Source organism: Sciurus carolinensis, chromosome 1, assembly GCF_902686445.1.
Source record: "Sciurus carolinensis chromosome 1, mSciCar1.2, whole genome shotgun sequence".
Classification (NCBI taxonomy): domain Eukaryota; kingdom Metazoa; phylum Chordata; class Mammalia; order Rodentia; family Sciuridae; genus Sciurus; species Sciurus carolinensis.
Window position 1 is genome coordinate 196,207,881 of NC_062213.1, and position 26,688 is coordinate 196,234,568.

Genomic DNA, 26,688 nt, shown 5'->3' on the forward strand with positions numbered 1-26,688 from the left:
CTTGGTGCCCAGGCAGCCCCCGCTGGCTTTGGATGTGGGCAAGAGCTGGAGTCCTGGAGGGCAGGGCTGGAGGACAGTGGGCGGGGTGAGGCGGAGGGTCTCTGGGGGTGGCAGGAACCGGCGTCCTCTGTCCTGGGGAGAGAGGCCGGGCTTTGATGTGGGGAGGAGAGCCGCAGAGCTGGTCTGGGAAACCGAGGCTGCCGGGCGGTGGCGGGGGCCGTTCCTGGGCACAGCGAGTCAGGGTGCCCCAGCTGTCCCCGGGAAGGCCTGGAAGTGACACCCGGCGGGCCCCTTTATCTCATGAGCTCTCATTCGGTGCCTTCTGGGTGCCAGCCCGGAACTGAAGAGGAGTCAGGGAGGGCTCCCTGGAGGAGGTGCAGACGGCAGGGTCCCGAAGGAGCCGTCGGATAAGGGAGACGGATGGGGGAGAAAGTCCTGGGCAGAGGACCGGACCCACAAAGGCCTCGGGAGGCGGCGCTGGCTGCCGCGCCTGGCTGGACGTGCCGCAGGGGACGCAGTCTCGCCTTGCCCACCGCAGCACGTGGCCACTTGTCCCAAGGCTTCTCCGGCATCAGGTGGGACTTCTGTCCTTTCAGAGGAGAGGTGTTGGGCCCGCAGCTTGGAGGAGCCTGGTCCTTCACCCCAAGGAAGGACGGTGTTCACCGAGAGGCCGCGTTCGACTCAGAGGGGGACTGCGGAGGCTGGGGGAGGACGCGTGGTCCTGCCTCCCTGCCTCCAGGGCCAGCGCTGTTCCAGATGCTGTGCCCACCTGCACCCAGCCTTGCCGTGCCCAGGGCGTGAGGGGGCTCAAAGCCCTTCCTCGGGCTGCCCCCTTGATGCAGCGACCTGCTCTGGGCCAGTTAGTGTGACGCGCCAAGATGTCCTCTGCAGCGTTGTTTAGGTTGCTAGGACTTGGGAGTGACAGTGGGGTCCCCCTACACCCCCTTTGAGAAGGGTGCCGTTGATTGCCAAGTGGAGCCTGGTGGGATGGGAAGTGACTTGGTCCCATCCCACTTCCACTTTCTGAAAACCTCACAAGGAAAAGTTGGGAAGCAGGTGCCCGCTGATGTCAGGGGTCACCCAGGGAGGACTCGGGTGGGCCTGGATCGTTTTGTTATGTTTACCTGGTCTTCGCCGCTCTCATCTCTTTTGTAACTATTGTAAAAACTCCTGCAACTTAGAATGAGGGAAATGAGCGGGTGTTTTCGTCTTCTTAAAAATGAAGTGGTTTTGACTTTTTGACTGAGGATACATGACATCATTCAAAATTAAAAAGATCTGGAAGGAGTGTGTATTTGTTTTCTGTTGCTAACACAAAATACCTGAGGCTGGGTAACTTATTTAAAAATGTTTATTTTACTCACAATTTTGGAGACTGAAAATCCAAACAGCCTGGCTCTGGATCTGGTGAGGGCTCCTTCAGCCATGTCACATCATGGCGGACAGCGGAGTGTGTGTGAGAGGGGGTGACCACATGGTGAGATAGGAAAGCAGAGAACGAGGAGGGACCAGGCTCAGTCTTGTGTAACCACCCTTTCAAGCAAACTAGCCTGGGGTCCCAGGAGAACTGCCTCAGTCCCTCCCGAGGGCAGCGCCCCCAAGGCCCTCAGCAACTCCCACTGGGCCCACCTGTCAAACGTCCCACCTCTGAGGTGGGACACACTGAGATCCAAACCCTGTGAGCGAGGACATGCTGACACTGACGTTTGACACCCTTGAGGACATGGTGCTGAGTGAAAACAGCCAGTCACCAAAGACGAGTGCCGTGTGACCTCCATGGGGCTCTAGGGGAGGCCACACCTACATGAACTAACCAGGAGTGGAAGGGGGCTCCGGGGCCGGGGCGTGGGGAGAGGCACCGCGAGGGGTGTTGAGTGGTGTGGAGATCCCGTTTGGAAAGATGAAGGAGTTTCTGGAGGTGGATGGTGGCGATGGCTGTGTGACAGTGTGAATGTGCTTCATGTCACTGACCTGTGCCTTGAGATTGAAGCGGTGCAGTGAGCTGGTGTTGTGGTGTCCACCTGTAAGCCGGTGACTCTAGAGGCTGGGGTGAGAGGATCGCACGTTCAAGGCCAGCCTCAGCAACTTAGTGAGCCCCTGTCTCAAAAAATAAAAAACAGAAAGGTCTGGGGATGTGGCTCAGAGGTGAAGTGTCCCTGGTTTAGTCCCCAGGACCCTCCCCACGTGGTTACTGTGGCGAGGTGTTGTATGTATTTTACCCCAATTAGGAACAAAGAAGCACAAGGGGTAAAGTGACCAGTCTCCCCAGCGCCTCCCCGTCCCCGGATTCCTCCCTCCAGCCCTCGGGCACCCATGGGCAAGGGCAGCTGGGGCCGGGCCCCCTCGCTGGCCTCCTGACCACCGGGCGCCCCTCCCGCCTGTGCCAGTGCGCACGGCAGCCAGGGCCGCACTCCCCCGCTAGCTGGGGCGGAGGGATCGAGGTGAGGCGGGAGCCAGAGATCCTGCCTGGACAGAGCCCAGAACTCTCCTCCCCACTCCCAGTGGGAGGACACTTAGTCCCTTTCTGTGTCCCCAGCACTTGGCTCCCAGGTGGCACTTGGGAAAAGTCTAGCAGCTACTGATGCTCCCGGCTGCTGGGCCCAGTGGCTCCACACGTCCAGGCTCCGTTCCAGAGGCTTCCTCTCTCGGCGTGTGAGCTGAACCCGAGGGAGACGAGGCGTCTTCTCTGTGTCTTCCCAGCCCTGTGTGTCTCCAGGCATCGAGGGCAGGGCGCTGGCCTGGACCCTGGAGCCCAAGCCTGGCGTGTCCACCCCACCTGGGCCACCCACTTTCACACTGGCGTTGCTAAGCACAGCGGCCATCTGTTGAGCATTTCCTGGGAGCTGGGCCCTGTCCTTAGAGCGTACGTGCACTGACTCCTTTACTATCGCAGCCACACGAGACAGGTGCACCTGTTCCTCCTACTTAAAGATGGGGAACCTGGCCGGGCAGGTGGCGCACGCCTGTAGTCCCGCGGCTTGGAGGCTGAGGCAGGAGGATTGCAAGTTCAAAGCCAGCCTCAGCAACTTAGCGAGGCTCTAAGCAACTCAGTGAGACCCTGTCTCTAAATAAAAAATAAAAAGGGCTGGGGAGGTGGCTCGGAGGTAGAGAACACCTGAGTTCAACCCCCAGTACAAAAACAAACACGAAACCACCAAAATGATGGGGAGTGTGGAGCACAAGAGTCTCGTGCCCGCCTCGGAGGCGTGCGGGGCACCACTGCCTCTCCCAGCAGCCCAGTCTGGAGGGTGCACCCCAGTCTGGAGGGTGCAGGTGCAGGACCTTCGCAGCCAGAGCCGTGGGGCCCCTCCCCCACAGTTCCCACAGCGAGCAGAACCACAGTGAAATAGACCATTTCACAGACCGGGTGCGGGAGGAGGGGACAGGAGTCTCCGCTCATCCAGAACCTGCTCCTCATCTCCTCTGCAAAGTAGCAGCCCAGGGGGCCTTGACGACCAGGTGGGGAGACCCAGGGAGCGAGACTCACACCCGGAGTGTTGGGACTCACACCCGGTTCTGCTTAACTCCAGAGGGAGCGACTCGGCTCGCCCTGTGCTCACCCGGCTGGTCGCCTCAGCCGCGGAGGTGGCGACAGGCTAAGGCCCTTCAGCTTGCCTCCAGAGCCCTGAGAGGCAAGTTCATGGGCAAAGCGCACCCTCTGGGCCAGCAGCTCTTTTCCAGGTCAGTGACTGTGCCCCGTGTGCACTGTGCCCTCCCCTGGCGTCCTGATCTGGGGCACTTTCTGAGCAGCGTGCTGGGGGGCGTGGGTAGGGAGAGGGTTCGCAGACCGGGGAGGCACAGTCTCACCACCCAGGCGAGGGAGTCGGATGGACCAGCTTTGACCTCAAGGTCGTTTTGCGGAGCCTCGGGGTTCTCATCTGTAGAGTGGGAGCAACTAGCCCCTGGCTCACAGAGCTGCGTGAGGGCTGTGGGTGGCGGGAGGAAAGCCACCAGCCCATAAGGTGCATTTCACGGTACACGCGGTCCTCCCGCCACTGGGAGAGCAGGTCTGATAAGAGGCCTGGAAGGAGAACTTTGTGCGTCCTGGTTGCTGTGAGGAGGGCATGGGCCCAGCGCTGGTCATGCTGGGTGGGCACAGCGACTCACCTGGGGAAGTCACGGAAGGCTCCCTGGGGGAGGTGGCAAGGCGTACCCACCCTGGAAGAGGCTGGAGATGGTACTGCGGAACCTCGTGGTGGCCTGCAAGGTGGACCACAGACGTCTCCTGGCCGTGGGGTGTCCCTGGCGTGAGCATGGCCTGGCGTGTGGGCACAGCGTCCCCTTGGGTCGGTTTCTGGGCAGACACTCGTGGAGGCTGCTGCCCTGGACGAGCATCCACAGAGCTGCTGATTCTCCCAGGCGTTCCAGTGACTGATACCAGGGCTCACGGTGCGGGGAGCCCGGGCAAATGTGGACACTGGGTGGTTAGCACAGTGGCTCATCCAGCAACCTAAGCCTCAGTGTGGCATTGGGGCAGGTGACCGGGGCTTCTCTGGCCCCCTTTGCCCGCAAAGCCAGCAGCTGGCCCAGGAGGATGCCCTTAAATGTCTGTGCCTGTCGGGTGGCACCGCGGGACGAGCTGGGCTCGCTGCCTCAGCCTCACCCGCTGCCACGGTGTCCCTCGTGCCGAGAAGTGCCCATCAGTTCTTGCGGCACACCTGGGGGCGCGAGGGCAGAAGCGGGCGTTGGTTGGGGTTCCTAGGAGAGGATTTGGTGGCGTTAGCACCTGGCTTCCTTCCCTTGGCCACCCCGCTCCCCGTGTGCTGGCCACCCAGCCAGGTGACATCAGCACCTAGCTCATTGTCGTCACCTTCAACAGCACGATCATGGCAGGATAGTGACACCCCTAGGCCTGGTCCTGTCACTCCCAGAGTCTGGAGCACCCTCCCAGTCCTAGTGACAGTCACTGGGCACTCACGAGGAAGAGGACAGGGACACTGCCTGTCATAGACGCCAGGCCTTTTGACCTGGGGTGGTGTCCTGGAGGCCCCAGAGCTGAGACACTGCTGGGACTTGATCCCGGGGCCCCGCTCTCCTCTCCTTACAGTTTCAAACTCAGGAACGGTTGATGTCCCAGCTGGTTTTGAGACTTTGTGGTACATCAGTCAGCTCTGTGGCCAGTGTGGGGTGTTTGTCCAGGACCACAGAAGCTGGTCTCTGGCTTAACCGGGTAGGTCCTGGAGACGCACCCAGTTCGACCTCATTGTGTCCCTCAAGGGAAAGCGACTGGAGAGGAGGCCTTGCGGGTGCTTCAGGGGTGACTGTGATCTCTGATTCTGGAAGGCCTGTGCAGCTCAGGGCAAGGGTCTCGGGAACTGCTTGTTGAATGGATGAGTGACGTTCGGATGAACCAGTGCAGACCGCCCCCTCCCCGCTTGTCAGCCAGGGAGAAGGTGCTCAGGGGGTGTCCGCTAGTGAGGGTGGGCAGCCAGAGGCTGGCATTACCCAGGACAGTGCAGGAAGTCACCTCTTCCAGGCTCCTGCGCGGAGCCATATCCAGGGTCTGTAACTCTCAAGTGTCTAGAGGTTCTCAGATCCTGTTACCGACAGGCAGGCTGAGGCCCAGGTCACGCAGTGATGTAGCCATGCCTGATGCCCGCCCGTGCCCTATGGGCATCCCTATGGGCATTAGAGCCCTCCTCCGACCTCTCCCGCTGGAGTCCCTGGCGAAGCTGGTGGTTCAGGCTGAGAGGCAGCAGGCTGGAGGGGTCACACTTGATGTGGTGGCTCGGCAGACCGGGCCCATCACGTGCGCAGCTGGTGCTCTGGCCTGCCCGAGCCATTACTGCCCGCCTGTAATGGAATCCGCCCTGGTTAAGTGTTCACGTTAAATGAATACCTCCTCCGCGGAGACAGTCAGTTGGCATTTAATTTGTGTTTCCTTCCGAGAGCAGCGGAGTACCGCCGGGTGGCTCTGATGGGCACGTCTGTGAGGCGTCCCTCCCTGGGGGTCAGGGGCTCAGTGGCGGGGCAGGGCCGGCAGGGGCCGCGGGGAGAATCGGGCTCTCCCTGCTCCCGGCCCGCTGTCTTTCTCCAGAGAGGGAAAATGCTCACAGGAGCAGGTGGGAGGAGGAGGGGTCTGGAGGCCAGAGACGCCTGGCTGCCTGGAGGAGGCCGTCTGCGGAGCCCCTGCGCTCCCGGCTGCCCTCTTCCGCTGCCCTTTCTGCGTGTCCCTGTCTGCCTCCAGGGGACCGCCCGGCCGCGGCCAGCAGGGTGTGGTGTGCACCAGGGAGTTTGGGTCTGGAGTTCCTTCCCGGGGTGCTGCGGGAGTGGGCGGGGCTCCAGGTCCTCGCCCTGGTAGAGCCGGCCTGGTCTTGGTGGCCGGCGGGTGCCCTGGTCTGTCTCTCCCGGTGACCCTTCTCCAGCCTGGAAGGCACCTGGGACCTGCCTCAGACCTGGCGGGCGGCCCTGGCCTCCCTGTGTGTCCGAGTGTGAGCACAGCCAAGGGGCCCAGTCCAAGATGCCGCACTGCCCTGGCCCGGCCGAGGTGAGGTGGGCTCCCCGCGACCAGGGTGGAGCAGAGATGGCCGGGCCCTGGACCCCAGGAAGAAGGCTGCTCCCGGTCCCCACCCGAGGCCAGGCCCGCACGTGGCCCAGAAGGAAGCTTTCCGCTGCCGGTTTCGAGCCCGCCTCACCTGAGCATGTCCCACCACTGAGTGACGTGGCCTGGGCGTGCCAGCAAGGTTCCTGTGGCTCCCTCCGAGCTCCCGCCCGACTGCGGGGGCCAGACAGGGCAGCAACCCACACTGAGCGCGGAGCCGCTCGGCCTGCTGGGTGCGCTCACCCTCTTCTTCCTCCGGCGGCTCTCACAGCCACCCCCAAAAGGAGGTGGTACGCCTCCACCTGACTGGAGGGGAAACTGAGGCCCAGAGAGGGTGATCCACTTGCCCAGGATCACACAGTTGGAAAGTGGTGGAGCAGGAATTGGCGGCCTCTTGCTTCTCAGGAGCCCCAGGCCGTCCCTGTCATCTGAACTCTTTGCCAGGGCTGCACCCACTTTCCTCCCTCGCCAGAGCGAGAGCCCCTTTCTCTGCCGGCACAGGAAGTGAGAAGCCTGTGAGTCAGCCAGCCCCTCTCCCGTGGCCTCAGCCTGGGTTTCCGTCCCCACCGCCCCCACCGTGGGCCAGGCTTTGTGGGCTGAGTCGGTGTCATTTTGAGCTGATGGGGGAGGGGGAGCTGGCCCCTCTGCGGGGTGGGGCGGGGCGGGGCTGACCGCGAAGCTGCCCCCTCCCCCCAGTGGCCAGCTGAGATTTCTCGTCAGTCACGTGGTCCCAGCGGCGGATCCCCAGGAATGCAGGGAGACCACATCTGGCTGGGGCCGGCCTGCCACCTCCCCCTCCTGGCCACCAGCCTCCCACGTGTGTGCCTGTTCCGCTAAGACGGTGGCCCAGGCCCCAGAGCTCAGCTGCGCTGCCTTGTGGACTCATTTCCTCTCCCCGGCTATTGTCCTGACGTCCCTGCCTGTCCTCCCTGGCCCTGGAGGGCTCTGAGCAGTGAGAGAGGGATTTCTTCGCCTGGCCTGCTTCCTGCCCTGGCCACCCCTCCGCCGGCCGTCTCTCCCAGGACAGGCTCCGGAGCCAGTGCCTGGCTGGGCTGGGCACGTGGCCCCCGGGAGCCCGGCTGGGAAGGATGCTCCAGAGGGGAGGGGCGAGCACCCCGTCAGCAGATCAGCAAACACCCAGCTCCTTACCAAGACCCAGGGGGTTGCAGCGCAGGGAGACAGCAGGGGGCACGGGGCGGCCACTACCCTGGTTCTCCGGCTCCATGGGAGGACCAGACCCGGCTCCTCCTGTGCCTCTTCCCCCGACCTCATCAGCCAGGGCTGAGGATGCCCAGGCGTCCTGGGGTGGCTCCAGCCAGGTGGAGGTGGCCTCACTGCAGGTGCGCCCTGTCCCTGGCACCATGGGGCTGGCTCCCCTGGGTGAGAGTTGTCAACCCTGGGACACAGTGACCCCCACTGGGGCCCCACTCCTCAGCCCTGGGAGTCCCGGATGGAAAACAGTGGAAGTAGATCCCACTTGGGGAGGAGATGACGTTGGAGACAAGCCAGGGGGCAGGGGTGGGATTTTAGGAGGCAGGGGGAGGGGAGGAGAGGTGAGTAAGTGCTGAGCCTCCCGCGACAAGGGGACAGTCCTTTGGGGGTTAAGCGGTATTTTACGTATGGATATGTGGACAGACTCCTTACCTGAGGACACCCCCCCAGTTGTCAGGGGAGGCCCCCTTCTCCCTTCCCGCCTCCGACTTGCCAAGAGAGAGGGGGAGCCGAGCAGGGCGGACTGCGGAGGGAGATTCGTGAAGATGCCCAGCCTCGGCCCCAAAGGCCGTCTCTAAAGTGACTCCGTCTGCCTGCAGCTCACAATCACAGAAGTCCCCACAGCTCTTCCTGCCTCAGATGGCCCAGAAGTTGGATTGGGCAGACCTGGGTTCGAATCCAGGCTCCACCATTCACAAGCAGCGGTGACTTGGGGCCAGTCCTTTGCCCAGCTGTGGACTGGGGTGGGGAGCAGGAGGAGAAGGCTTCTGCCGACCGGCAGCAGGGTCGCCCCCTCTTGGTGGTGCATTGGCCCGTGCCTCCCTGCCGCCCTCTGCTCAGACACCTCTCTGCAGAGGCCTCGCTCTGGACAGACCCGGGGCAGGGGATGTCTGGGGAGCGGGTACTGAGATCTCAGAGCCAGCCAGCTTGGGGTGAAGCTGGGTGCTCCTGGCTCGGGGCGGAATGGCTGTGCACGCGGGTGTCTGGGTTGCTGTCAGACACTCAGCGCGTCTGGCCCTTCACCCCAGCCCGCCGAGTCGCTGAAGGGCAGACGCTTTCTGCACTGTCAACACTGCGGCCGGCCGTGCCAGGTCTTCCTGCGCTGCTGCGGGAGGGACGTCCTCCAGGGCGATGGGCCCGCGGGTGGCCAGCTGCCATCCACCAGCAGAGCCTGTCCCTGATGTTCTGGGAGAAGCAAGCCAGCTGGCCACCCAGCCCGGCCTGCAGAGAGGCCCATGACACCTTCTGGCAGGCTCACTGTTGGGGGCAGCTTAGGAAATACTACGGGGGTGGCTGCTGGGCTCAGGATGGGGGCCCCGGCCTGAGGTGGAGGGGTCGAGATGGAGGGTTGTCGGAGCCTGGCCATCGCATGCCACCTGCCGACCAGCCTCACCAGGAGCCGTCTGCTCCACCCGGATCGGGGTCCAGTTAGGGTCTGCTTGGTGACAAGATTGCCAGGTGGTTCCTGTGCACATTATGTGCAACTGTCTGCTTCAGAACTTGGGCTGGGTTTAAGTCCCAGGGGTATGCTAGCTGTGTGGCCTTAGGCAATGACTTCGCCTCTCTGAATCCCACTCCCTCATCTGCAAAATGGATCTGGATAAAAATCCTCTACCACAGAGGGTTAATAATTTGCAGCCAAGCAGATGATGTGTGTAAAAGGTGCTGAGACGCCTCTGTGGGACCCAGGCCTCGTCTGCCAGCAAACGGTTGCTGCTACCATCTGGAGATTCCCAGGCACGGCTCAGTTCTCGCCCGGGTTGATTCGGGGCAAGTCGCTTGCCCTCTCTGTGCCTCATTTTCCCCAGCTGTGCAGTGGGCCTGTTGGCCCCTGCCCTGCCGGCCATACCAGGTGGTCACTCACAGGCAAGGTGAGGTGCCATCTCGTCCCCACAGTCCCATCTGGGGCAGGGGGTGGTGTTTTTCGCCCCTCGTTGCCCCTGGTGCTGTCAGGACAGTGGAAGCCAGGCTGCCACCAGGGCCACACTCAGGCTCCATGGCACCGGCTCTGCTCAGCAGCTTTGGAACTGAGTCCTCTTCCCCCCGAGCAGAGTGGCCAGGAGAGATGATTCAGCTGGGGACCAGTGTTCTGGGCTTCAGCTGCCCTGAGGGAGCCCCAGGTGCCCCTGCTGCTGGGTGCGGTAAGGGTGACCCCACTTGGCATCCCCATCCCCCACATGGGGCCTGTCCTCGGTGAGAGGTGGCCTTGGGCAACTCCCTGTACACGGCAGGCCTCGGTTTCCCTCTGTGCATGACAAGGGGCATCCAGCGAGACCCACTCCAGGGTAGGCCCTGACCCTCCTGAGCGTCCTGTGTCCTCCTTTGCTGGCAGGAGCCCCACCCCACCTGGCCGCTTCAGTCCAGACCCTGGACCACGCAGGCGTAGGCCGGCCACTACAGTGGGCTGGTCAAGACCAAAGCGAACAGGAGAGAGTGCGTCCCCCGGGAGTCAGAGAGGAACTTTCCTCTGTGTGTGCAAACAGCATCCGTTTTCTCTTGTTTCCAAAAGCCGGTGACGTAACCGCCTCCATCCATCCCTCTCCCTGGCCTATTTTTAGCTGGCCCAACAGCATCCTAAAAGGCTGCTAGACCTCCGTGCGCTCGCTCGGCCTTGTAGGGAGGGCCGCTCGGGGTGAGGAAAGACAGAAGCGCCTCTGTGTGGCCGGGGTGGGGGAGGGAAGGAGGCTACCCCCATCCAGGGAGGGAGGAGGCGCTGGTGGGAGACCCAGGTCTGCCCTTCAGCCTCTGAGGCTCCTGGTCTCTGGGGAGCCCCACCAGGGGACGCTGAGCAGCCAGCCTGGAGCCTTCCCCTCGGAGCCAGGGCTCCCCCTCCACTGGCCCTACCTTGGGCACATGGCCTCCCATGTGTCACAGGGTTGTGTTGCTTTGTGTAAAAGGTGCTGCTACAAAGGAGTCTCCAGAAGGGGAGCTGGCGTTGCAGTCAGCATGTGGCCCAGGGAACCACTCCACCCAGCCTGCTGTTAATGCCGGGTGCGCGGGATCCACGTGTCTGCACCCCGTCCTTTCCTGGTCTTTGAACCAGTGTGTGCAGGAATGAAATGGTTTGCAGGTGCCCTCAGAACAGCACCTGGCATAGAATAAGTGCTGGATAAACGGGAGCTGTGTTTGCTGGGTTTTGTTTTGTAATGAAGCCATCTGGGTTTGAATCCTGGCTGCACCCACTGACTAGCTGTGGCTTTGAGCAAGACGTTCAGCCTCTTCGAGCTTGGTTTTCACATCCGTAAATGGGATGGCCACCCCCACGTGGGAGAGTCTGTGTTGGTTCGCGTGGGCACGAGACAAATAGGCCCGAGACTGCCGTGTGCAGTGCAGCGAGCTTGCTTCTTGCCAGGGCAGAGACGTGCCGCGGGCGGAGCAGCCGCAGCCGGCACTGAGGCCCAGCTTTGAACCGCAGGAGCAGCAGCATCTGCACAACGCCTTACAGTGGCGGGGTGGTGACCCTCTGGGCCGTCCCCCAGTGCCATCCTCCCGTCTCGACGGTGACACCTGTGCTGCTACTGTGGTCAACATCCACCCAGCCCTCTTCCTGCACCACCACCCTTGGCTGGGAGCTCCAGGAGCGGGTGGGATCGCGTGTCCCTGCCCAGCCTAGGGACAAACCTGGGGTTGGTTCCCCTCTGACCCCCTCCTTTCTCTTGGCTTTTGCAGATGGGAGGAGGAGCTGGCCAAACGCATGAACCTTCAGACCATGGTGGACACGCTGCAGGAGGTAAGAGCCCTGGGAGGTCCCCACCAGGAGGGGCAGGCAGGACAGCCAAGTGGCCCAGGCTTCTGAGGGCAAAGCTGGAAAATGGCTCCCAGCACAGGCCCTGCTCTGTGGTCACTTCTGCTGCCTTAGTCTCTCCCCACGGGAGCCAGGGGGTCCCCTGCACCTCCTCTGCTTGAGAGCTAGGAATGGCCCAGCACAGGTGACAGATGAACTCCGCCCAGGGTCAGGAGCCTGGGTCCTGCTGGATGGTCCAAGCCAGTGGTGCCCCTCCGTCTCCCCACCTGAGTTGGGCTAGGTGGCTCCAAGTTCCCCTGCCCCTCGGTTTGTGGTCGCCCTGAGCCTGGGACTGGAGAGAGCCAGTGGTCCGGTCACCAGGCGGGTCTCTGGCCTGAGCAGGCTCCACAGCGAACGCTGAGGGCGTTGCCCTTGCCGCTCTGGCTGGCGGCTCTGCTGCTTACCCCCCTGTGGGGGACCCTGAGCACCCCGCTTCACCTCTCGGCTCTGTTTTCCCCTCAGTCAAATGGGAACAGGAGTAGTTAGAAGTCATGAAGGGTTCTTTCAAGATACTGTGAATGCTGGGCCAGGGACAGCTCAGCGGCAGAGCACGTGCCTAGCAGGGCCCGGGTTCCACCCCCAGTGCCAAAATAAATAAACGAATGAATTAATTAAGCAAGTTGCTTTCTGGTGTTCAATGCACTTCCTAAGAAACAGGCAGGTTGAAGTGACTACCAATGTGCAGAAGGATAGGCATCCCTCTTTCCTTTACGGCGAAGTATTCCCTCTTCATAAACCTAACCTGTTCGTGGTCAGACACCTGGAAAATGAGAGAAGCACAAAGAACAGAGTCAAGGTCACCTGTGGCTCTCCCCTCCGCCGCTGGTCACTGCTGCACCACACGCTCGGTTGACCTGTGTGACCTGGCCTTTTCGGGAGCAGAGATGGCCAGGCACGGGCAGTTCCACGTGGTCCGGCCTTAGGTGCCTGCGGGCCGCCACGGTCTCTCCCATGCCGTCGTGATGCTTTGGCAAGTGTTTGGAGGGGTCAGTAGGGCCCAGGGGACCCGGTCCTCGGCACCCCTTCCCTGGCAGGCAGGCAGGCACCAGGTGGTAGGTCCTGGAGTCCCCGGAGCTGCCCCCTAAAGCCTGGCCCTCTCGGTCCGCAGGCGGCGCAGGAGGCTGAGGCCATCCAGGAGGAGATGAACGAGAAGATCGAGCGGCTCAAGGCCGAGCTGGTGGTGTTCAAGGGGCTCATGAGCGACGTAAGTGCCCCCGGCCCCAGCGCCGTCCCCTCTCCCCACCCATCATGCCAACGCTTCCTTCACTCCGAGGCTCTGAGCTCGGCTTCTAGCTAGAGTCCTGGCTGGCTGCGTCTGTCCTGAGGGTGAGGATGCATCAGGAGGCCCTGGCCCTCCGCCCCTCCTCGGCGCTTCCGGTCGGAGTAGAGATGCATTAATCTGCTGCTTAACCCACCCGCCCTCCCCGGGCTCCTGGATGGCGTGCGTGTGCGGCGGGCCTCTGTCTGGGCAGGGGCCACAGTGTGGTCTGGGCGAGCCAGCCTGCGGGGCTCAGGAAAGGCCAGCGTGCGTCCTCTGGACCGTCGGGCCCCTCTGAGCGCCTGTGGCAGCGAAGCCTCCTTACCCCGGGGCCCGGGTTCCTCGCTACCTGGGAGCAGTGGCAGATGTAGGGTGAGCCCGCCGCAAGGAAGGGCCGCGAGTGGGCGCCTCGGCCTGCGGCCCCGCGCTCAGGGCTGTGCGGCTGCGTGTGGCCGGGAGAAGTCTCGGGCGCCGGTGGAGGCACCTGGCTTCCCCTCACTGGGTCAGGGGGACCCCCGCTGTCCTAGGCAAGTCCCCACTGCCAGCGTGGGAGGGATGAGGAGAGAGCCAGCGGCTCAGTGGGCACGCCGCGTGGGGACAGGCGCAGTGCGGAAGGAGAGGCGTCTCTCAGCAGCGGCGTGTCTGTCTTCTTCCTTTACTTTAACGAACACCGACTCTGCATCCTTCCCAGCGGGCGCCTGCGGCCCTGGGGACACCAGCACACTCGCATCGTCACACGAGGCCCCGCACACTCCCCGCCCCAGCAGCGCTGATCCCACCCTCTACCCGCAGGACAGGCTCCAGGCCCCCTGGACTCCCGGGCCTCCCCCACACCTGGGGGCCTCCCCCCCTCTCCGCCCGGCCCCCCATGCTTGCTCCGCCCCTCGCTCACGTAACCCCTGCTGTCCTCCCTGCAGCCCATGACAGACCTGGACACAAAGATCCAAGAAAAGGCCATGAAGGTGGACATGGACATCTGCCGCCGAATCGATATCACGGCCAGGCTGTGCGATGTCGCACAGCAGCGGAACTCGGAAGACGTGTCCAAGATCTTCCAGGTGACTAGGGCCTCCCGCTCACCAGCCACCCCACCTCCCAGAGCAGCCCTGGCCACCACCACCGCCTGGCCGGCCCCTCGCTCCCTTGACATCCTGCGCACTCCCCTCCCTGAGAGGTAGCGTTGACCCGCCCCGGCCTCCCCAGGAAGACGTAGACCTAGGGACCGTGGACTTGTAGGCCCCCCGACTCCCTAGTGAGGCCCAGGACGTTCCGTGCTGTGCCCAAGGAAGGGAGTGGCAGAGTGGGCCAGGACTCGGGTCCTGACCTCCAGGACACGTCCTCTGACCCACACTGTGTCCACTGCCTCCTCCCACCTCCTCTTCTGGGTGCCAGGACTGGGCATGGTCCCCATGGTGGTGTCCCTGATGGGGAGACCTGGTGGAGCTGAGCTGAGCCCTGGCAGGTGGGCCTCGGGCTCCAGGAGAGGAGTTGTGGCCTGTGACTGGTTTTCTTTCCCCTGAAGAGTCTCAACCCCCAGATCTAACTGAAAGTGTGGGCAAGCCCCGAGAGATGGTGGTCAGTTAGCACTGGTGGCTCTGCCCCGAGAGGGCTCAGGGGCTGCTGCCGCTGACGGAGGACACGTGTCGTCCTCTGAAGGCTGCTTCCTGAGTTTTGGGTCGTGATCTGGCTTCTGCTTGAGCCCAGGGCACTGTGGCGTACGGTTGCTTTACGTGTGTGACTCTGGACACGCTGGGCGAGGTCTGGCCTCCTGGGCCCCTTTCGTGACCTCCGTGCCTTCTTGCTGGCCCTGTGCTGGGAGCAGGGGGCTCCACATGGTGCTCATTTGCTCCTGTTCTGTCTGCTTGGAGTGGAAGCTTGGGCCTCAGGCCGCCCGTCCGTCCGCTGCCTGTGCTTGTGAGGAGAGCTCTGGGGGCACCCAGCTGTCTTGGCCTCTGTCTGAGGGTCTGCGTGGCTGGCTCTGAGATACCCAGGCACCCTGTTCCCTGGTCTGGCCCGCCTCTGCCTCAGATCGAAGGGCGAGCTGAGACGGCCCAACCACCAGGCCTCCCGGGGTGGGGCCGGGTCCAGGCCGCCGTCCTCTGCCCTGCATGTCGCCCCTCACGCCTCCTGCTAACGCCGCCTGCTTCTTAGAGGACCTGCACATCTTCCCTGCAGTGCCGGCCCCGGCCACGCTCCATCGCTCCCTGAGATGCCGGTTTCCTTTCCAGCCCACCCCACTCCATCCCAGCCCCCCGTTACCTTGATCTCTTCCTTTCCGGTCCAGGTGGTCCCCAAGAAGAAGGAGCGTAAGGTGACTTCCGACGACGACATCTCGGAGCAGGACAGGGAGGTGAACCGGTTCTCGGACGAGGAGGTCGGCTCCGTGAACATCACGGACGAGATGAAGCGCATGTTCAACCAGCTGTGAGTGTCTCTGCACCCCATGGCCGGCGGCACGCACGGGTGGGGGGCACCGAGGGCCCTGGAGCCTGGCTGAGTGCCCACAGGTGTGTCTGGTTTGACCAGCGTGGTTTTCTGGAAGAATTAGGGCTCGTTTATGACAGTGCTAGTTCGGGAAGTTTCCCGTTTTCAGCCTTTGTTGGGAGACAGGTGTCGCTGGGCTCAGGGCGCAGTCGACAGGTGGGGTGGGACTGCTAAGTTTGGACGCGGTGTGCGTGCTGTGTGCTGTGATTCTTTTTGTTACCTCCACCCCTCTCTTTCTTCTAGAATGCTCACCCCCAAAAGAGGGGTCGGAGGAGGGGATTGCCGTGGCTGGGGAGGGGCCGTTCTTGCCTGTGGGATGAAGGGGCCGGCTGTCCCCTCCCTGCTCACGTGCAGAAGTCTGGATGCAGGAGGCACTCGAGGGACAGTGGTCACCTCGGGGGCTGTTCCTCACCAGGCCTTAGGCACCCCGCCACTCTGCCTTGGTGGGCTGACGGGCTCAGGACGGACCCCGGCGTTCCTGGAGCGTCCCCCAGGCTGAGGGTGCTGCTCCTGTGGCACCGAGCGGACTGGCCCCGGGGCCTGGGAGCGGGGCCCTTGCTCCTCTCCTGCAGGCAGGGGAACTGGGACTGCGCGGGGAGGCGACTCGGCCAGGCTGCTCCGCCGGGGCCCAGGATTCAGACCTGTCTCACCACCAGGGCTGCCCGGTCATGGCAGAGTCGACCGGGCATGGTCAGTGGTGGCCAGAGCCAGCTGGTACGGCTCTGGGAAGCTGACTGTGCACAGGTGCTACCTGTGTGCGGGTACAGTGATGTCACATTAGTAGCTTAAGAATTGCCATTGCAGGAAATTGGCAGATGCTCGCCGTCAGGGCTCTCCGCCCCACCCCTGCAGAGAGCTGGCTGCTGGCACCTCGCTGTGTATGGCTGAGCTGCGTCCAGCATGGCATCGTGGCCTTGGCCGCTCAGTGCTGTGTTCTTGACCCAGATGCATCTTTAATCCACATGGTACCCTAAAGTGGGAAGTGGAGGGGCAGCAGGTCAGCTGTGGGCATGGGCTGAACCGAAGGGCAGGGCTGGGCCTCTTCCCCTGGCCCGCTGGCCCGCTCTCTCTCTGGAGTGCCTTGCGGTTGGAACCCCGAGGACTCAGCTTGTCCCTGGGACGCCCAGCTGCGAGGCTGGCTTGGCATCATGTAGTCCATGGAGCGTGCCACCAGCCCCTTTATCATACAGAGGAGGAAACAGGCTCAGAGAGGGGAGGCCAGGTGTGGATCAGGACAGAGCCGGGCCGGCTCTTGGCTTAGTGCTTTGTCCTATGAAACCGCTGTCTCCATGCTGGGGGAGCTGTCCCTCTTCCATCTCTGCCTCGCTGCCCCTCTCCTGGTCCCTTTGTCACTGAGCCAGGCTGACTCTGTGCAGATGAGGCAGCAGGGGCAGGAGGTGGAACTGGGGTCTGGCAGAACCGTGTGGGGGCTGCGTTTTGGAGGTGTGCTCTTTGGGGGCGACAAGGAGGCCCCTAGCCTGATTCACCCTTCAGCACGGCTCCTGCGTTCTCATCTTCTGCTGACACAAGGCCTTTTTGAAAAGAACCACTGGTTGGGTCTAGGTTTTCTGAATGCTGCTGCGGCGTTCCTGAACCCAGGACAGTGCGGAATGCCCGAGACCCCAGGCGGGCCCCAAGTGCCTGAGCCAAAGGGCTTCTCTGAAGAAATCATCATTAAGCTGACCGGGATGGGTGAACTGTGAAGGGCACCCATCCGAGAGGGCTTCTGTGGATAAAAACGTGCTCAGATCCGAGTCAGGCAAGACCTCCGCAGCCGTGCCTGCAGGTCTGCCCAGGGCTCGGAATCTCACGTTTATCTGGCTGCAAAGTTGCCTTAGTTCAAAAAGAAAAAAATCCTCCAATCATTTTGCTCACCCTCCATCCTGCAGTCCCAGGCGAGGTGGCGAGGACCCAGTAGGCAGGCCCTGCCCTGCCTCTGAGGGAATGTGACCGCTAGCTGTGGGCCCAGACCCAAGCCAGAGGCTGCTCCGGGCCAGTTCTAGCGAAGTCTTTGAAGGACGCACCCATGTCAGTCTGTTTTGTTTTGATCCAAATCAGTTGCTTGGGCTTCAGACCAAGGAGAAGAGGAGGAATTTGCTGCCTCTCTGCTGGGGACAGCCCTCCTTCTCATTGCCACCGGGGGTGGGGGTGGGGAGGCTCTTGCAATCCCAGTGCATCTTCCTGTCCTCTCTGGCCTGCCATCCCGTGGCCGGGTCGCCTTCAGATCCCAGGCACTGGGAAGGAAGTGAAGTCAGGAGTGGGGTATGTGAACTGTGATGGGTCCACCCGGTGGCTCCTGGTGGCGCCTCCCTCTCGGCCTGGACTCCCCAGCCCCAGCTCTTAGCCCTGGACTCACGGAGCCACCTACAGGCTCCTGCAGGAACAGCTGTTGGGTAGAGAACCAGTTCCGCCTGACTCTAGGGAGCGCAAGAGGCCCTAGAGGCAGCTTTTTACCAGAAATTCTGGGCAGCTGCCCAGTGGTCCCCAACCCATTCCACGTAGGATGGTTGGAGCCGTGCCCTAAAGGATCCGGGCAGGAGCTGACTGGGCAGTGCAGGCAGTGGGGGAGCCCTGGGGTGGAAGTCTGGAAACAGGATCCCACCCTCCGTGCCACTGCGCGCTCAGGTCCTAGACTCCGCCCTCCCAACAGTGGGTGTGTTGGATGGAATGATCGCTAATGTCCCCTCCTTCCTGTTGGGTACCAGCACAACTGGGGGATCCCTTAGTCCTGGGCAAATCTCCATGCTTGGTCCCCCTCCTTCCAGCTGTAGCCAGTAGGAAGGCTCTAAAATCACTCAGGTTTTCATTCAAATCCAGTTTGCAGCATGTATGAGTCTGGAAGGCCACCTGGCATCCCTGAGTCTCACTCCCTCACCTGTAAAATGGGAGTAATAATCATGCTCACCTCATAGGATTGTTCTGTGGGTGAATCAGTTGCATTTTAATAGTGTGTTTGTTCATCTTTGTATTTCGTAATGAAAATATGTTGTCATAAAAATATTTTTAAAAATGCATGCTCAGGGGCAGTCCAGGCTCTGTCAAAAAAAAAAAAAATCCCCAAAAACAAAACCACCGCAATATAGGACTGGAGAGGAAGATGTCTCCAATCTCCATTAATTAAAGCCTGGCATACTTAAAAAAAAAATATATATATATATATATATATATATGTGCACATATTATAAATTGTATAAATAGAGCATAAATACATTCTGCATTTTAAAAGAGTCAAACTCTCTGGACATGACAAATGCCCTCTGTCTCCAGCACTCGTTCTTCGTTGAGGTCAGCCCGGTAGGGTTTACCCACTGCCACTGGAGGAGACGTGCCTCTCTGTCCCCAGTATGGGCCCCTGGAGCCTGGCTTCTGTCCAGTCATGCCCTCTGATGTCACCCTGTAGGCGGGAGACCTTCGACTTCGATGACGACTGTGACAGCCTGACATGGGAGGAGAATGAAGACACGCTGCTGCTCTGGGAAGATTTCACCAACTGCAACCCCAGCATCGACCTTCAGGGCGAGGTGCGCGGGCCTGGCACCTGAGGCCGGGGCGGGGTGCCTTTCCACGGTCCCTCATCCCTGTTCTTCCCGTGCAGTCGCCACCACTCGGCCTGATTGTCCCTTCCATTCTGTTTCCCCAGCAAGAGGAAAATCTGGGCAACTTGATCCATGAGACCGAATCCTTCTTCAAGACGAGAGACAAGGAGTATCAGGAGACGATCGGCCAGATCGAGGTGAGGCCCGGGCCCCCCGCCTGGCACTGGGGTCGCATCCTCCCCGGGCCTTCGTTTCCTGTCTATGAGATGGGGTGGTGACCCCGGCCTGCCCCAGAGAGTCTTTTGTGTCTTTAGTTATTCATTTGAGATGCTGATTCCAGAATAACCAGAGCTGGCACTGGAGTGTCAGTAGGCATGGGGTGAGCCCTCTACAGGTACATGCTGCTAGTGTCCTTGCGATGGCCCATGTTGTAGGAATGGTGTACCTGTGACACAGAGGAGATGAAGTTAAAGGAAACCAAGTGACTTGCCCACCCTTACGGCCAGGAAGCAGCACACGACCCTGTTCTCTCTGGCCCCAGACGCTGTGCATGTGACCTCTTCCATTAGACAGAGTTAATTGTTATGGATAAGGAGAATCCCGGTGCCGTCCCTGGAGGAAGTACCGTTTGGTAGGGGAGAAGGGCCAGGACCAGGGAGGAGACTTCAGGATTGTTCCAGTCTTATGGAGGAGCCCAGAGGGCTGAGCGTGGAGGAGGTGCCAGAACTGGGTGGGGCTACTCAGGATGGGCCTCTGGGGTTGCTAAGCAGCCATCCCCCTTTGACCAGAAGGGCTTCAAAGGATATGGACCCTTGTGCAGGCAGCAGAGGGTGAGGGGGCCAGTGTCCAGGAGGCAAGGTCCTGAGGGCCTGGTGCCCTGGTGACCTCCTTGTTGCCACCAGAGAGGAGGAGAGGAGGGAGGTCTCCCAGGGTTCTGCCACGAAGCTGACCTTGTCCTCACTTGTGTCCTGGGGCTCTTCCCAGCTGGAGCTGGCCACAGCCAAGAGTGACATGAACCGGCATCTGCACGAGTACATGGAGATGTGCAGCATGAAGCGGGGCCTGGACGTGCAGATGGAGACCTGCCGCCGGCTCATCAAAGGCTCTGCAGACAGGTACCCACCGGGCCTCCCCGGGGTTGGTGACAGAGTCCTCGGGGGGCTTCCCGGACTGCACCTACAACCTGCCCAAGTTTCACCTTCCCAACCCGTCTGTCTGTCCATCCACCCACCTGTGCAGCCACCTGTGCATTTGTGAATATCAGCCCACCTACTATGTGCTGGGTGACTTACATAGCTCATTTCGTGGAACTCCCACAACAACCCTGTCCCCGTTGATTCAGTGGGCGTTGATTCACCAAACGCCTACTGTGTGCAAGGCCTTGGGGATCCAGAAGTGAACTGCCAGGGCCTCAGCACCTGGAGCCCGGGCGCAGGTGGCCGGGCCACTCCCCCACTGTTGCTGCACGGCCTCCCGTTTGTCTGTAGGAAGTGAATTCCCTTCTTCCTTTCCCATCTTCCAACCCAGGGCTAGATGGGTCTGTCCCCAGGAGACTGACATGTATCAGGCATTGCACACAAAGAAGGAGCCCTGGCCTTCAGGATACAGCTTTGTTGGGGCTCAAACGTGCTGATAGCAGAACAATGTGTGGGGACGCTTGGCGTCAAGCACACGTACGTGCTGCTTGCCATCCTTTCTCTTGGGAAGGCTGCCACCCTACAAGAGCGAGAGGCAGCTCTGTAGGAAGCAGTGAGCGAGGGCCTCGGCTTAGCCTGTCCTGTCTTTAGCTCAGGGAATCCCCCAGAACACACTGATACGGTGGGCAGGTGGACAGTTTGCCCCTGTCCCCCTGGCCAAGTGTGATGGAGGCAGAATTGCAGTACAGTGCTGTTAACCTCCATCGGGGGTGGCCTCCCTTTCCACTCGGGGTTACTTGGGTTTACTGAGCACCTGCTATGTGCCTGGACCTGAATTGGATGATTGGAGGATAAGAACCAAGCTTGATCCATGGCCTCTGCTCCCACCAGCTTTCTGCCTGGTGAAGCCAAGCACCCAGAGCAAGTAGAGGCTGGGGCAGGAGCTCAAGGTCTGGAGAGCCAAGTTCAACCCATGAACTTGGAGGTTGCTTGGTCTGATTTAAAGCAAGGGCAGGGATTAGGGCAGACAGAATAGGAGTGGCAGCTCAGGTTCCCTGCCCCTTGGACCCCTCACATGCCCCATGGGGCAGCTGCTGACTGTCCCCATCCCCCCATGTTTTCTAGGAATTCACCGTCCCCCAGCTCCGTGGCCAGCAGCGACTCAGGAAGTACAGATGAAATCCAAGACGAGTTGGAGCGGGAGGGGGATGTGGAGCCCATGGTCAGCTGATGATGGAGCCCAGGCGCCTGGTGGTCTTGGTGATGGGCCCCCGGCCCCTTCTCTCTGTGGGGCCAGCGAGGCTCCTCCAAGCGGGCTCCACTCCTCACCCACAGACTTCCTCTGCCCTCCCTTCTCTGGAGGCCCCGAGGGACCGCTGCTTCCTTCCACACCCCCACGACCAGTGCCCCTTTCCATCCACCCCCCACCCAAGGAATGGTGCTGTCAATTTCTATCGTTCTCCACATTACAAATGCAGACTTCTGTCCGCAGGATGCAGTGTGAACTGTGCCTTCTCCCTTAAGCTGAGCCACTTTGAGCTCCAAAGAATTATTCCTAGCAGTTGTTTTTATACAAAACTCTAAGGCGAGGGCGGGGCCTGGGGCCGGATCACGTGGTTTTCTACCCTCCCACCTGCTCCTCCGATTGGCCATGAGCTTTGCCCTCCCTTTCTCTGTTGCTAACACCTGGAGCGCTGGCCTTCCCTAGGAGGGAGCTTCTGCCTCCCGGCCCTGGGGGGCCCTCTAAGCTCTCACTCGCTGAAAGAGAGAAAGGTGGGAGGAAGCGAGGGAAGATCAATTTTTATTTTCTGTTTTGGATCTAGTGGCAAAGTAGAGGGACAAGGCACTGTGGGGGGCGGGGGGTGGAGCCTCACTGTGTTTAACCTACTATGCAAAAAACAAAACAAAAAGCAGCTTGCCTTATATCTTCCTGGATGGTAGGTCCTCTCCCGACGCCTGGTTCTCCTCCAGAGCTGGGAGGGAGGCTGAGGTTGGGGCCACCTCCCCCACAGCCTCGGAGGGTGAGCGCTGGCTGGGAGGGGGTGGGTCCAGGTTGGGAGTGAGGCCTGCGTTCCTGCAAGGCCCACCCTACCTGACCACTGGCTTTCTTGGGGACCTCTGTGGGGTTAGGTTGGGCTTAAGGGCGCTTTTATTGTCCTGATGACTTGATGTTCTCCTCTCCCTCTCCAGCCAACAGTAGGATTTATAGTTCTGTAATTTCTCTGTGAGAAAGTCTGAAGGGCCAGGCCTGGTACCCATTCCGTCCATGGCGGAGCCCCCGTTGGTGCCCGCCTGCCGCCATCTTGGTTCTCCACTGCCCTGTGGTCACCTGGTATTTGGCCACTGGCAGAAATGAGGCATTGGGAAGGGAAGCAGAGGGAGGTGGCAGGGCCTGCTGGTGGGTGAGTGTCTGGAGGTGACTGAGGAGAACTCCAGTGGGGGCCGTCCTTGTTCTGCTCAGGGACACGGACACACGCAAGCTTTTTTCTGTAATTCACGTTACCCACCAGTTGGGGAGTTTATCTGAGCCAGTATCTCCCCAAGACTTGAGTGGGCCTGAGCTGAAGGGCCCTTTGTTGAGACCCCCCACCAAATCTCAGCTGGGAATCCACCCAGCAGGCTTTTCTCCCCGCTCTGTGTCCACCACAGTGGGCCATTGCCCAGTTTTGGTTTTTGTTGGCCTAGGAGCTCCCCCTGGAGGTCAAAGAGACAAAATGTGCCCTGTGGAGGCCCTCTGGGCTGGAGAGGCTCGGTGGGTCCCCGACCCCCCTGCAGGGTGCCACTGGCCGGTGCCACTGGCCGTCCAGGGCCTTCCTGCTCCCATTTTCCCCACGTTCTGCCGTCTTAAAACCGTTGTACGTAATATTCCTCCGTCTGTGTAGAGGGGGAATGTCGCGCCTGGGGGTGTGGTTCATTGGAGTCTGGGGTCTTTCTCGTGAGCTTTCCTGTTTTATTTGGGGGAGCGCCCTGCTGGGCCCCTGTGCAGCCTGGCTGCGAGGCTCTGTCCTTGTCATCTCTCCTTAGCCAGACTGTTCCTTGGGCAGGTACTCGGAGGGACCAAGGTTTAGGAAGAGAGCCAGCCCTCCTCCCTCCTCAGTGACCCTTGTTCTGCAGGTTACAGGGTTCAAACGTATCTGATCGTTATTGTTGTTACTGTTGTTGTTGTTTTTGTTTTATTTTAACCAAAGGTTATTGGAGCCAGTTGGGCTTGGACCTCAGCTGCTGAAGAGATTTCCCGTTTCCACGAGGGCAGAAAGATGGCTGCCCCTGTGGTCTCCCCAGCCCGGGGCTGAGGGAGGCGTCCAGGGCTGTGGGGTGGGGGATGGGCGGACTGAGTGGGAGCCAGCCCTGGGTTGTCCTTCAAGGTGGTGGGAGGGTGACAGACATATCTTTAGCTAGGACAGTAAGGCAGCAGGACGAGCGTTGGGGGACGGAGGTCACTGTGGTGGTGGTGTCCTGGGGTACTATTCTTCCTTTCCCCCTCGTCCACACGGGCCATTGTCTTTAGGGTGCTCTGAATTCGTCTAGGGAGTGTGAGAATGGCAGGGGCCAGAGAGGGACCCTGGCCTGAGAGTTCCTGCTGGCATCCAATGCCTGCTTTCCTGGTGGCTCTGGGGCAGGGGTGTGGGGAGGAGAGCCGGCTGGGGCCCTGGGTCTCGGCCAGGTTGCTGTCCACTCCTCTCAATTCTTTTCTGAGCTGGTTGCCAGTGGGCCCTGCCTGACTCCTCACCACGAGCCCACAGCTTGCCAAGAAAGACCCCTGCTCACTGGGGCGCTTGTGGCCCAGTTGGGACCAGCTGGTCCGTCCTTTGTAAAGCTGTAAATACTTATTTTTTTGGTTTTCTATTTCTAAGCCTGGTGTCATATTGACACTGGTATTTTAGAATTGTTCTCAGTTGGGCTCTCCCGAGCTGCCCTCTCTCCCTCCCCCTCTCCCAGGTTTGGGGGTTTTATACCTAAAAGGATCGGGGAGCAGCTGGGAAGGTAGCATCCTTTTGACTCCCTGGTTGGTTGTGAAACACACACACACACACACACACACTCCTCTGAGACTCTGCACAGTGAAAAAAAATTATTGGCCAGCAAACACATTTTGCTTTCTCATGGCAATATGTCTCGAGGCTCTGAAGGACCAGTCCGTCCTGATCTCAGCCCTGAGGTGGGGCTCAGATGACCCCTGGAGAGTCAAGGACTTTGGCTTGGGGTGGGAGGAGAGGGGGCGGGGCAGGGGGTAATATAAGGTGTAACTTAAGCTAAATGTAATCTATTTATAAAGCAAGAGACTCTCATCTATTTTTATGAAAGGAAAGGTTTTTAATCTAGGGTAGGCAGTTGTGGTAGCCCAGCCTTTTTCTGTGGACAAGATATTTTGCATGTTGCTGCTGGATTTATATAATTAGTACCCCCCCCCACTAGCCTTCCGACCTCATCCACACCAGGAGCGCATTCAGCGGAGAGTAGCCCTGCTCCTCCCTGTTTCCTTCTCTGATCCCTCAATTCTTTGGAAGTCTTGAGGGGCACTCTCAGAGGCAGGTGGGCTGCAGGGAATTCAGAATTGGGGACGGTGGTTGGAAAGGGGCATTTGGTAGGGGACAGCTCTGCTTCAGGTCAGCTTTGATTAGGTTCCCTAGCTCGGATCTGCCAAGACCCATTTCCAGCTCGGCTGTGTTGGGAGAGAGCTGAGAAGCTACAGGGTGTGGGTGGTGATGCGCTGTCTTTTGGGGAAGCACAGGCCTCCTTTGGACCTGGGCCTTAGTGGGTCCCAGGATGTGGGGCAGCTGGGGTGGGACTGGAGATTCCATAAGATGCCCAGAGCGCAGCCCTGGCTGTGCCTGCTCAGGCCACGGGCTCCAGTCCCTGTACTCCTGCAGGGGTCTGGACGAAGGACCCAGCACATGGGGTGTCCTTACACCTGGTCCTCCTCCTGGGACACTGAACTTGGATGGCCACTCTCCTAGAGTGGAGCGTCTGAGTCAGCCGGTGGGTATGGGGAAAGTCAAGTTCTCTCTGGGAGGGAGTTTTCTTGAGAAGACTTCCCGGCACAAAATGGGCACACTCTCACCGTCTCCCACCTTCCCATGCTCTCAAAGAAACGGAGCGAAGTCCCCTACCAAGACCCCTTTGTGGACATTTTAGCCTCTACCTGGTTTTTAGCCGCTCTACCCTACTGTTGCTGTTTGTGTGCCAGCTGGGTCTGACATCAAGGGGGAGGGGGGTTTGTACTCACTGAAAGACTACTGATCCTACCGGAAAACCAACCTGTTTACTGTACTGTTGTAAATATCATGCCCTTTATATCCTGTATATTGGCTTCTTTTAAATAAAGTGAAATGTCTTAGATTTGATGTTGCATTTCTTTTTTAAAAATGGAGGATCCAAGGGCAATCCAGGGGGGTTGGAAGACAAGGGCCACATAAACACTAGAGGAAACTTATTAGCCGCTCCACCCCAGATAAAACGGGGAAACTTCACATTACCTGCTAATTGCCACCTCACAATAAGCTCTTTGGAAGAAGCTGAGGGAGGAATTATGATAGTTTTACAGAAGGGGAACAGAGGACCACAGGGATCCCAGATGAAAGGGCAGAGTGTGCAGGGGTCCTGTTGACCATAAAGCTCCCCCTTCTCAGACCTTCCCAAGGTGCCCACCAGAGGTCTCCTGGCTGGAGCTCTGGATTGAATACTACCTAGTGTTCTAGTGTCTTCTTGTTAATGGCCACATTCAGGGTGACACTGTTCCAACATGAACTGATTCCACCTGATGAGGATCTTCTCCAAGGATGAAGAGAAAAAGCCACCACCAATTCCAAATGACTTTTTTGCCATCTCTAAGACATGGCAAGTAGTTTCCCTTCCTGTTCCGGGCTCTTTGAATATTTAAATTTCCCGATGTGTCTGACATGGTGTAATCCGGTGGAAAAGGAGGGATGGGGGCATTCTGAGGTGCGTGTTATTACCTCCATTTTACGTGAGAAAAAACTTGAGACCCAGAGAAGCTGTGTAATTTTCCCAGAGTCATATCAAGGGATCAGAATTGGCATCGGAGCGGACCCCTAAGCAGATGCTCCATTCACAATGCTGGAGGAAATATAAACCCGGTGGAACCGAGGGTGAGAAAAACCCTGACAGTGTTTTAGGATAGAGTCGGGTCCACTCTCTATAAACACAGTGGGTCAGAGACGACTTCAGAATCCGAGTTTTAAGTGTGTTCGAGTGTTCATCAAACAACCTCAAACGGAGAAAGCTGAAATTTTCATGGGGTGGGGGTGGGGCGCAGGAACAACTGGTTTTGCTGCCAGAGGCTAAGCACAGACCCGCTAGGTTTTTATCTCCTATCGATCGCTAACTGCAAGGAAGCAGACTCTGGGCAGCTGGCTGGCCTCGCGCCAGGAGGCGGCGGCTGGGCCCCGCGCCAGGAAGCTGGAGGCAGGAGGTGCAACCCAGGGCCTGCAGCCGCGGGTAGCGGAGGGGAGCTGCGCGCGGTGTGGCCCTACGGGGTCTTCGAGCCCCGCAAGCCGCAGGTTTCCAATCCTCCGCCCTAAAAGTGCATCGGGAGAGGCGCGCAGATCTCCAGACACCTGTCCGGCCAGGCTGAGGGCGGGGCGCAGCGGGTCCCTCGGCCCTGCCTCGGCACGTGCCCCAACCCCGCTCTCTCATTGGCTCCTGCAGCCCAGCTAAGAAGGCTGCGAAGGGCCCTCTCTGCTGATTGGCCCGAGGGCTTCCACTCGTTGTTCTGA

At 60.1% G+C, this 26,688-nt stretch overlaps 1 protein-coding gene across 2 annotated transcripts in view; it reads left to right on the forward strand.

Moving 5' to 3' along the window:
* The window catches only part of Iffo2 (intermediate filament family orphan 2), a 42,652-nt gene extending 17,361 nt beyond the window's left edge, over window positions 1-25,291 (forward strand). Inside the window, exons 2-9 of one of the 2 annotated variants that reach the window (XM_047556583.1) lie at window positions 11,423-11,483; window positions 12,646-12,741; window positions 13,713-13,853; window positions 15,080-15,219; window positions 18,680-18,800; window positions 18,920-19,012; window positions 19,800-19,930; window positions 21,077-25,291. In XM_047556583.1, coding sequence (XP_047412539.1) covers window positions 11,423-11,483; window positions 12,646-12,741; window positions 13,713-13,853; window positions 15,080-15,219; window positions 18,680-18,800; window positions 18,920-19,012; window positions 19,800-19,930; window positions 21,077-21,182 — 889 coding nt within the window. In that variant the 3' untranslated portion in view covers window positions 21,183-25,291. The remainder of the gene's footprint in view (window positions 1-11,422; window positions 11,484-12,645; window positions 12,742-13,712; window positions 13,854-15,079; window positions 15,220-18,679; window positions 18,801-18,919; window positions 19,013-19,799; window positions 19,931-21,076) is intronic. The other variant, XM_047556591.1, reaches the window with a different exon arrangement.
* Window positions 25,292-26,688: the final 1,397 nt, after the last annotated feature.